This window comes from Mesocricetus auratus, unplaced genomic scaffold, assembly GCF_017639785.1.
Source record: "Mesocricetus auratus isolate SY011 unplaced genomic scaffold, BCM_Maur_2.0 Super-Scaffold_100003, whole genome shotgun sequence".
Taxonomy (NCBI): Eukaryota; Metazoa; Chordata; class Mammalia; order Rodentia; family Cricetidae; genus Mesocricetus; species Mesocricetus auratus.
Window position 1 is genome coordinate 21642306 of NW_024429188.1, and position 12184 is coordinate 21654489.

A 12184-nucleotide genomic window follows, 5' to 3' on the forward strand; every position below is an offset into this window, starting at 1 on the left:
TGAGCAATTTATTTTAAATTGGGCAAATTTTAACATGACATGAGATGCACAGAGGAAATAAAGAACTTTAGGTGAGTTAAGAAAGGTAAGGATTGACTCTTTAGGAAGAATAATAGCATTCAAACTTAGAGAAGATAGAAGAGGATCTAAGACATGACCAGGAGGAAAGAAAAGACAAAACAAAACAAATGGGAGAGGAATTAATGAGGAGTGAAGAAAAGAAAAATCCAGGCCAAAAGGAAATGACTTTATCACAAATAGAATGATATGCTTAAGATACATACTAGGACTAACTGTGTATCAAGAATGTCTAAGTGGAGATGTTTTATATTCAGGAGAACTTAGACTCTTCTTTATGGGTATTGTCTTAGGCAAATGGATTTAATCATTACACATCTCACATTTCTTCCCTTGTCTTTTCTTTATACCATTTTCCCATGACAAAATTTTCATTCCAAAATTGACACGTACTTTTCAAAATCCTGTACGTAGTCTTCAATACCCATTTTGCATATTCTACAATTTACATTTAAAAAATCTAACTACATGATACAGCTATTTTTAAATTGCTTAAATTTTTTATTAAAAGTGAAAGGGTTAAAAATTGATGCTAGGTAGTTCTTGATACCCTTTCAGCTTTTTTCATCATTCTCTCTGATTTTTTCCAGAGTCTTACTCTAGCTTAGGCTGACCTTGTACTCCACATGTAGCCCATGTTTCCCTCGAACTAGTGGCAACCTACCTGCTTCAGTGTTGGGATTAAGGATATAAGCACCACTGTGTTTGGCTTCCCTGCTATGGTATCTAATGCTATCAATTTCTGACATCAGACATCCTAATTTTATAACTTAGCAATCATAGCATTAATTTAAGTAAAATTATTTATTGTTTGTAACTACTGTGACTATGTAGAAATTGTTAATTTCCTAGTATTCTAGCTGCACTTTTGGGTCTTTTTCTTAAGCTTATATTATGGTAGCTTTGTTTTAAAATTTGCTTTCCTTGTATCTTTTTCAAATTCTTTCTGTTCTGCAACAGCTTGTCAGACCTTTCAGAGAATTCATCACTTCTATACTGTTGGTGGCTTCCCTATCCTCTCTGCGGGCAGCATTCCTGGAATTGTGTGTCTCAGTCTGGATTCAGTATTCTTTAAGCACTACTGAATAAACTAGCTTTCTGAATATTCACATTTATTTATCATGGCGGAAAGGCACTAGATACTTTGTGTCCTGAGTATCATGTCTCTTTTTCTTCATCAACAAACTTCCTCCAATAGGTGTAAGGATTCAGGCATTATGCACTCAGGCAGTACTCTGGTCAGCCCAGGGTTCCATGACTACTAGTTTGGGCACAGGTGCAAAAGACCCTTTAAAAGAAAGACCCCTGCCCACTTACGCTCTTTCCCACTGTTCCCCTGGAACAGACAGGACTTTTCCTGTCTCACTCTTTTCCTGCCCCCTCTGTCTCTGTGTCTCTTTACGTCTTTTCTCTTTCCTCCCCCTTTCCCTTTCTAATAAACTTCTCACTAAGCTCTGTTTGCCTGGAATGTTTGTCCTCTGCCTCAGTCAAACTCGCCCACTATGGAATCCACCAAGGTTCCCCTCGTGCTTTATCATAACAATAGAGAATGTCTGAAAATGTATTGGCTGAAAATCATTTTCAATATACCTTTTAAAGACGTTGTTCTTTCTCTTTTATCATGTATTGTGATTCTTATATCCAATCCTGTACATGATTTTTAAAAAGTTCTTAGAAATAGGGCATAATGTTACATATCTAAAATCCCAGTTATATGACAGGCTGGAGAAAGCAAAACAAACAAAGGGTTGTTTTGGTAGTTCATAAAAGGACTATTTTTGAAATTAGGCCTACTAATGTAATAGTCTTTTGATAGGACTTTTTAATCCAGAGACTCATCCTTACTTGGGGGCAAATGATGCTATCATATTCTACCTAATATAAGACAATGAGCACCATTATATGAGTATGAAAGAAAAATAAGTCAATTAAAAGGTATCATTCTGATTTCAGAGATTAAATGATGCAAAAATGTTCCCCCCCTCTATTTCATCTCCTTTTTATTATTTAGAATAAGGGTGGGGGCATTATACACCAGGAGTTAGTTCCAGCTACTCAGGAGGCTGAGGCAGGAGAACTGCATGAGCACAGGGGTCTAAAGTCAGCCAAGTCAACCTTATATCAAAAGGGGGCATTAAACAACATGGGAATTTGGGGCCTGGTCAGCTGGCATGCTTTATTGCAGGCTGCCATGCTATTAGCTCCATGCTACATCTTTACTTCCACAGTAGCTGGAGTTCCTCTTCTTGATTTCTTTTGAGTTGCCAGGGTTGTAAACAAGACTTGATTCATATTGGAGTATCCTTCTAAAATCACTTAAGACTCTGTGACATCCTATTGTTGGGCTTCCATCTGCCCTTCAATAATATGTCTTGTGATTCAAATTATAGAAGTCTTCTGATTTTAAAAATCAAGTTTCTGTTTACTTTCCTAATTGTTTTGGGTGATAATTTCCCCTAGAAGAGGACCAAAGCAGCTTTGTTTTGCCTTTGAAACGAAAAGTTTCTCTTAGGCTCTTTTGTACCTCTAACATAACAGAGTACCTAGCACCAAACAGACATGAAGAGCTCAGCCCATCAATGATTTGAATGGTTTAGATGCAGACTAAGCCACTGTAAGCAGAAGACCCCAAAATGTAAGGATTCAAATAAGATAAGTGCCTTTTTAATTTCTCAAAGAGAAGTTCACAGGTAAGCTTAGGGTGAAGAGCTGTCATTAGAACACTAGGTCATTAAGAGACCCAGGTTTCTTCTTTCTCATATTTATTCATTCTTCATATTGTCCTGGTGAAAACTGGCTTATCATAACTCTGTATTTAAGCCATGTGAGCTTAGAAGCAGATCCTTGCCTAGTCAAATTTCAGATGAGACTCTATCTGGGGCCAGCATCCTGACTGTAGTCTCTGAAACCTAAAGGTTAGGCTAAGCTGTGTCCAGACTCCTGGCCTCCAGAAGCTGTAACTGATTAATATAGCATTTTAACCTTCACCATGTAAATCATTAGTAGCTGACAAAAAGTAACTTTTAATTGTATTTTAAAATAAGTACAATTTTCCAGTATAAGGCTAATATAAATTTTGGTAATCTTTTTAGATTTATTTATTGTGTGAAGTATATGCATATGAGTGCATACATGTAAACACGTGTGTATGCACATGGATATGCACCTGAAGGACAAGCATTGACCAAGCATGCCTTCCTCTATTGCTTTCCACCTTTGTTTTTGAGACAGTGTCACTCACTGAACCAGAAGCTCGCTGTTTCAGCTAGACTGCCAGGTCAGCAAGCTCTTCACCAAGAACACATTTGTCTCTGTACCCCCCAGTGGTAGAGTTACTGTCACCATGCACCTGAACCTTATGTGGATCCTAGGGATCCAAACTCAGGCCTTCATGCTAGCACAGCAAACATTTCACTCACTGAACCATTTCAGCAGCTGGATAGCTTTTTGGGTTTAATTATATTAGAGAAATACTGTTTACATCTGTAACTAAACCTAATTCCATATTTGCTAGACTGATCATCCACACTGCTGGTAATATCACAGATCTACACTTTTCCAACCTATCTCTACAATGCAGCTCCTAGATGGAGTATTAGGAGTGCCATAAGCAAAAGTACAAGCCATATGACATTATATACTTTCATTTCAGACTACAGGTTTTCCTTCTAAAAGAATTGTTACACAAAGCAAAACAGGCTCAATGCTAACACTGATTATTTTTGTATATATTTATGTGTCAATACACATTAAAGACCATGACTCAAAATACCTCAAACAGTTTGAGAGGGGTTGCAAGCTAGACAAAATCTGGTGATAGTCCCAGCACTAGGCTTTATGTGTGGGTTTCTGCACAGGCAAAATTTAATTCTCCTGCCTTTGCCTCCCAAGTGCTGAGATTAAAGGCATGCATCACCACCGGCCAGCTGAGACTAAATTTTTAAAAATATTTTTTTATGATGTTGACCTATAAATGTGGCATAATTCTAACTAAAAAGTCCCAAAACATTCTTTAGGAGTAACTGACAAATGGAATGTAAGATTACTGGAAAGTTAAATACATAAGACTATAATTTTAAAAAAGAAAATGTTTTGTCTTGTACATACTAAAAATATGGTAAAAAACACAATAGTTGAAAAAGTATATAAGACCAAAATACTTAGGGAGGATTGTAGTTAAACTGTATTCTTCAAACAAACATGCTCAAGTTCAAGCATTGTTACCTATGAATAAGGCCATATTTTAAAGTAGGATCTTTACAAAGGCAATATAAATTAGGTTATACTGTATAAGACAGTCCCTAATCCAGTGGCCAGCATTCTTATGAGGGAATTTTGGACAGAGACACAGGCAGCAATAACACCATGTAATGACTAAGATTGACAATGGTATGATGTATCTACATGTCTAGGACTGGAATAAGTGATGAAGGATCCCACTTTAAAGCTTCTAGGGACAGGTAGTATTATAGACATATTGGCAGTAGACTTTTGACTTCCCAAACCGAGCTTTCTATTGTTAACTTAACCGTTTGTGCTAATTTGCTATGCCAACCCTCAGAAACTTACATAGCATGTAAAAGACAAACTAAATATGATAAAGTGGTATCTTAAATGAATAGGTAAATAATGGATTTTATTTATTGAATAAATAGGGGTTAGGACAACAGGCTACCTATTTGGTAAGTAAAGTAAAATACAAACATTATACCACAAATTAAAATACCAAGGGGAAGATACATTCAAATGCAAAAACAGAAAAATATAAAACCACCACCAACAAAAATCAAAAGATTATTAGGTCAAAATATAAGAGTTTGTTTTAAAAACAGGGATAGACATTCTAGCCAGAACAAGAAATCCAGAAGACAGGTGTACTAATTTAAAAATAAAAACTCTGCATACATTTAATGTAAGGTATAAAAATCAATGTTTAGCCAGGTGGTGGTGGTGCTCGCCTTTAATCACAGCATTAGGGAGGCAGAAGCAGGCGGATCTCTGTGAGTTTGAGACCAGCTTGGTCTTCAAAGAGAGTTTCAGGATAGCCAGGACTGTTACACAGAGAAACCCTATCTCAAAAAAAGAAAAAAGAAAAAAATCAATGTTTTAAAAAAACTGTATAAAATATTTGGAAAGTTGATAAGAGATATGGGGTTAATGTCCAGATTATATTCAGATACATACAAACCAAAACAGAAATGAATTATCCAAAAGAAGTTCATGCTAAATATAAAACATGAAGACCAACAATATGCAGTTACTAAATCTAATAATCAAATGAGATACAAACTAAAATGAGAAAGTATTAAATACTTAAAGTGGTTCATAAAGACTGTTTACTGATAACACTCCAGTGTGGGATAGGAAATGATCAAACAGGTACTCTTATATGCTGAAACTTTATCAACAGTTTTGGAAGGCTATTTGGTAATGTTTATTGAAATTTAAATGTTCTTAACTTTTGACTCAATGTAACCTTTTCTGTAGTCTAATAAAATATAAGTTTATCAAAACCATGGAAAATTTATATTAAATATATGATATACACAGCATAGAACAGCATGCAACCATTGCAAAAAGATATAACCATTTTAAAAAGAGCTACATCTGTGTATATTATGAAAAGATGTTCAAGACATGTCAGTGAAAAGAGCAAGTTGCAAAATAACTGCCATATGTATCAAATAACAAAATTATAGCTGAGCTGCTGACAATGGACAGATGTCCTGGGGATACTGGAACAACATACTAATTCACTTATACATACTTAATGAGTACTTAAATGTGTGCCATGTTCTAGATGCTGGGGATTCAATATTGAACAACAATTTATAAGGGAGGAAATGGTCAATAATCCACTTTCTGTGTTAAAAGTTTCTTTAAAGTATAGCTTTAATATGTATGTATATATATAAACACACACACACACACACACATACACATACAGAGAGAGAGAGAGAGAGAGAGAGAGAGAGAGAGAGAGAGAGAGAGAGAGAGAGAGAGAGAGAGAGAGAGAGAGAGAGAGAGAGAGAGAGAGAGTGTGTGTGTGTGTGTGTGTGTGTCTAGCCTGGAACTTATTACTAACCCAGCTGGTATCAGACATGTGGTTCTATTGCTTCAATGTCCTTAGAGCTTATTGATAGGCCTGTGCCAGACCCTGTGTTGTCATTCTTTTTAAAGCAAATCTTAAACAGTATTTAGAAATGTCACAGGCATATTGTGTGATAATCTGACTACATTCTGACACTCCCAAAGACTGACAATAAAGTTTGTTTTGAATCAGAGGGCGGAGCTAGCTATTAGATGACCAAAATTAACCAGAGATTTTGGAGGACTGAGGACAGATAGATACAGAAAGTAGTAAGTCAGGACTGAGAGAAGACTCAGCCCTTTTGGATGGAGGAAGGAAAGAGATAGGAGATCAACAAAGGAGATAAGAGTTACTTCTCTACCACTTCTTTGATCATTCAGGTTCTTACCCAGATATCTGACTCCCAAGGTTTTATTTATAAAAATAATTAGATAAACACATCAGCATATTTTGGCAAAACTAATATGAAAGCATCAACAAGTGCCTTATATTGTAAAATGATTGCTTTGCTTAGTTTAAAATTAAGAATATTTTTACAACATCTGGTTTGTCCCTGTGCTTTGTGACACTTATTTTACTTACTGTTTGTGGATTAATCTCCTCCTCTCCCATAGGTTCATCCATAATTTGCTGTCCATTCTGTGAAAAGTACAGCAAGTATACAGTTACAAAAACAGATTTCACATCAAAATTATATGAAGACAGACAAAAAGAAAATAAACCAACAAACTATCAACCCATCATCTAGAAAATCAATACCCCTAAAGGGCTTCAGTGAAGTAGAACCACCATCTAAGAATGCGGGGACAACTTTGCAACAAGTTGTGTTTGAGAAGTTCAGAAGGAATTTAATTATTTGAAACTATCTGAGTATTTTCCATGGAACAAATAAAAAATAACTACCTTTCCAGGTGAGCTCTTATACTTCATAGGTAAATGCATTACAAATGGTCTTAGTCAAGCCTCACCTAACATCATTTATAATACTCTGCACAACAAAACACATTGTAAACTCCAAAGCCATTAATAATTAATCAGAAAAGCCAATTAATTATTGTAGAGAAAACTAAGCTCAATCTCCACATCAAAGTAAGTTCCAGATGGACTAAACATTTAAATGTCAAAAATAAACTAAGTAAGTATTGGAATATGGGTGAGTAATAGTTTCAAGAATAGAAATCATAAAGAAAAAAGTGACACTTGCATCCATGTTATTCTACCAGACACAAAGGATTACAAAAGACAAACTGATTACAAAAAACTAAAGCAACATAACAAAGAGTTGGTATCCTTGATACATAAAGATCTTTGTTTTACAAACCTGTAAGAAAAAACGATGAACCTCAACAGAAATGAGCAATAAGGGAAAAAAGAATTCAGCCTTAGTGCCAGTCACAGGAATGCATTTAACCAAAGATACCTTTGCCTTCCAAATCAGTAACAGCTTTAAAAAACCTGAAACTAACACTCAGTGGGAATGGGGAAAGAGCATTCTGGGTTTACTGGTGGAGAAGGTGTAAATCAGCACTCTTTCAGGAAGACAATTTAAGTCTATTAAAAACGAACAAATATCACACATAAAATTTTAGTTTCTCATTCATTCTACTTTTTAAAATAGACAAGTGTACAAAGATGTATATACAAGATGCTCACCATAATTATTTTTCCAAAAAGAACTCCAAATTGGAAACCTAAATTCCTAACAATAGAGAACTAGTTAAATACAGTATGATGCATCCATATAACGGAATACTATGTGATCATTAAATGATAAAAATGCAAATTTATTGATATGGAAGACAATCACATATAATAAGTGAAAAAGCAGTTTACAAAACAATATGGATTGTAACGAACCCATTTTAAACAAATATATACATGTCTTAATGTATATATTTGTATGGGAAAACACTCTGGAAGGATATACATCAAAATGTTAACAGTGGCTATCTCCAGTGGCAGAATTTCAGATGACTTCAACTTTTATTTTGCTTATTTGAATTTTGTAATGTATCTGTAAGTATCTACAATAAATATGTATTATTTGTGTAACTGAAAAATAAAACAGTAGGGAGTGGTGACCCATGTTTATAGTCCCAGAACCTGGGATCTTGAGGCAGGGGTCTGTAAATTTGAGGCCAGCCTGAGGTATATAGCAAATCCATATCTCAAAGAAACAAAAACAAAACCTTAAAACAATGGAACTTAGGAATATAAAGGGTCTTCTTTTAGTCCCTCAGTGGACAAAAGCACTCTAACTCCTTGTTGATTCAACAAATGTACCACTTTTAGAGCATTATAAATGGGGAAGTAATAAAAGGCAGTCCACAGTATCACATAAGACACATGTTCAGAACTTAAATTCCTGTCTCTCTGCTCTCCCCAGCTCTATTATCATTCATTCATTCTTTATTTGTTCATTTATTCATGCTATGTTCTAGGTGCTGCCCGAAAGATAAATTTAAACATGTCTTTCATCCTAAAATGTCTACTGCTTTAAACAAAGGGCATCTATGTTAGAGGCTGTCTATACAATAACACAAAGGACAAAACTGGTGCCAAAATGCAGGAAGGTGGGGGTAGGGAGTATATGTAAAATAAGATCTTAATTTCCTGACACACTTTCTAAGGCTACAATACCCCTATTTCTGTGGTAAGGGCATCCAAACTATCTTCAAGACACGCCTTTCCTCTAAAAGGTATAACTTTTTATTTGACTGACTTCTGATTGTTTTAATTCAATCCAAGGAAACCTTAGTTTTTAAGGATACTGAGTTGAAGTCAAGTGTGTAGATTCAAAATCCTGTTCTCATACTAGCAATGATGAAGCACTGGGTAAGTTACTTAAACCACATAAGATTTAGCTTTTGTACACAGAAAGTAACAATTTAGAGAGTATTATTCAGAGGATTGTGATGAAAGATAAATATATGAAAACTTAATCTGAGTATTTGACATTTAGTAAACAATCAGATTAGTTATTTTTTATTATGTCCAGATGCAATCATCTCATCTATGGCTGACCAACCTGCTACTTTTCCTGTAATTGCTCCCTTAGTGAATGCCACCATCTAATAATTGTATTTACCTTTCTCTGTTATCTGGATTTTAGAACTCTTGTTCTAACTGGAGGTACATTTATATTTTCAATGGGAATAGAATTTCAGAACCATTAGCTTCTTGTAAGTTTCAATGCATGCAAAACAACTATCACAATTCGATTTTTAAAGACAGCTGGTACAACAGGAACATCACTGAACTTGGAATTGGTAGACCAGCAGTACGGACATAAGAGACCTGGTACTGATAAGCCTCATGATTTGGGGAAGTTGGATTTTCTCTTAACCTATCATTTTCTCTGTTCAGGTGGGGATTATTTGCCCTATCTACTACTCAAAAGGTTATTATTCAGCTCAAAATTGAGATGATTCATAGGAAAGCACTTTATTAACTGTACCAATGTAAAGTACTATTAAGATGAAATAGCTTCATAAGGATAAAATGATACAACATAAAATCCTGCTGATAATCAGTAAGACATTTCAAAAGTTTTCTGTTTCAACTGCATATAATTTATTTAAATTCTTCCTACCCTGTTTTTACCTCTGTTCAAATGTTATCAATATAAGAATGCAGGCTTAGCCGGCGGTGGTAACGCACACCTTTAATCCCAGCACTCAGGAGGCAGAGGCAGGCGATTTCTGTGAGTTTGAGACCAACCTTGTCTACAAGAGCTAGTTCCAGGATAGCCTCCAAAGCCACAGAGTAACCCTGTCTCAACCCCCCCCAAAAGAATGTAGTTTTATCAGGTAGTCCAATACTAGACTGCCTCTGAAAAAATACTGCCTGCTAGACACAATTCCTCATTGTATAGTAATGTTCCTCACTCACAAATTCCACTTGAAGAAGATACTAATAAATGAAGAATAATTTGCCTTTAGATTGCCTGCAAAGTCATTGGAAGCAAATCTATATCCATTCTTATAATGTGCCCAAGTCTTATCTTTTACAGATAACTCAGGTTTCTCCAAATATTTAAGACAGATGAGACTTGTGATCCTATTTGCTGAGCATATTCTTGATTCATCTTAAAGAATAGTATATTGAAACACATGCAAATCAACATTCCAACTCTGGTTTTAAAAATGAAGAAATGTAGACATATCACCTCCCTTTCCTAGATAATAAACTTTCATTAATGCTGTTCACATTTGCAAAATTTTGGGTATGCCTCAACATATTGTTGGCACATACTAAGTTTTCTGTTGATTCAGTCCTTGTCTTTTTTCTAAGTATTTATTTTAGTGGGTATATGTAGGTATATGCAGGTGCCAATAGAGGTCAGAGGTGTTGCATCCCCTGAAATTACAGACAGTTGTGAGCCACCTAACATGGGTGCTAGGAACTGAATGGGTCCTCTGCAAGAAAAAGTCCTCTTAACCACTGATCTAGTTCTCTAGTGCCAACATTTATTTAATTTGCTTTTGGTGGTGGTTACATATGCTATAGTGTGTGTATGAAGGTCAGAGGCAACCTGAGGGAATGGCTTCACTCCTAGTATGTAGGTCCCAGGGACTGAACTAACGTCATGAAGCTTCCAAGCTGCCTTTATGTAGAGATCCATCTAGAGCTCATTTCAACTTTTTTACTTACAGTACAATTTATTATGTGCCAGCAATATGTTGGGGCATACCCAAGATAATGTATCTTTCATCTTGAACCTGTTGTTACTTATTCCCACAGAAAAAGCCTTACTTAAAAAAACTTTGATTCATCTTTTCCCATCTATACTTTTATTGCTACAGTTTCTATTTATTGGAATAGAAAATCTGTAAACCACTTCACTATTTTCAGCTTTATGTCACTCACAAATTTGACAATGTGTTATCTTTTCTGAAATGTTTGACTAATTAATACTGAAGTGAAGCATGATCCCAAAGGTATCCTATTCTCTAGCATAGGCAAATAATCCACTTCTTGCTAAATTTAGGGAAGATTAAACTTTGTACTTCATTATTAAAGTTGGAAAATAGGAAAGCCAATGTTATCCTACACACCAACTTTACAAAACTTTTTCTCTACTAAAAATATCCTTGTTTTAATCAGCCTTTGGTATCATTCATCGAACAAAGATTCAAGCATGATTAAAATGAATATAATGCTATGTTTGCAGTTAAGAAGTTTTTTCCCCTTTGAAAACTGACCTTTGGTTATCACTAGAGACTAGGATAAACAGATGGCCAGTCTGACTCAATGGGGAACTTTCTACAGTTTTTAAAACTAGAGGGATAGGATCTACTAAAGAAGAAAATGGATTTCTTTTATTTTAAGACAATTATAAAAGTGTGTACTGAAGTCAGTCAATACCATTTTTAAATCCTAGCCATGCCCCACACTGGTACCTGAACTATGGGTAACTTCATTAAAAATTTAAGCTGCAGTTTTTCTGCTCATAAGATGTATAATATAATGCCAACCTCACAGGATATTGAATTAGAAGGTTCCGTAACAGGACAGTAAATGCTTCACGTTTTCTTTTGTCTCAAATGATCAAGAAATGTTTCCATTTCTGTAGATAACTTCTGCCTTTCTCACTACTCATGGTGGTCAATTTCCTGCCAAGCAGGATAGAAGAAATCATTCATATGTGTGCTATTTTTCTGTGCAATGTGGCTGAAGAATAAGTATGAAAAAGTTTTAAAGTGAGGCAAATGTATTTATTCTCTCTCATCCTACCAAAATGCCCGCTAGCCAAAAAACCCATAGAGCTTGGCAGATTGCACATATGCAAATACGATGTGAAATACTGGGAAAGGGTAGGAAATGCTAATCATGCTTTACTTTGTTACTTTGAAATGTGCAAAAAGTCACAAATTGGATTAATCTACAATATGGGTCTGATCAGAACAAATCAGATAAAGGAGACTGTTCGCTTCGGGTTCAGCAGGAGTTGTTTTCGAAACAACTTTCAATGTTATATATACAGGGATCACTAGATATTGTCTTTGAGGTGCC

General features: G+C 35.3%; 1 protein-coding gene across 8 annotated transcripts in view; it reads right to left on the bottom strand.

Annotated features, from left to right (window-relative positions):
- The window catches only part of Rps6ka3 (ribosomal protein S6 kinase A3), a 105901-nt gene that overhangs the window by 67696 nt on the left and 26021 nt on the right, over positions 1-12184 (bottom strand). For 4 of the 8 annotated variants that reach the window (XM_005074243.4, XM_013116432.2, XM_013116430.2 and 1 more), the window contains one exon: positions 6752-6808. In XM_005074243.4, coding sequence (XP_005074300.1) covers positions 6752-6808 — 57 coding nt within the window. Of the gene's footprint in view, positions 1-6751; positions 6809-7490; positions 7512-7822; positions 7869-12184 lie in introns of all 8 variants that reach the window. The other 4 variants (XM_040744146.1, XM_013116427.2, XM_013116428.3 and 1 more) reach the window with 2 other exon arrangements.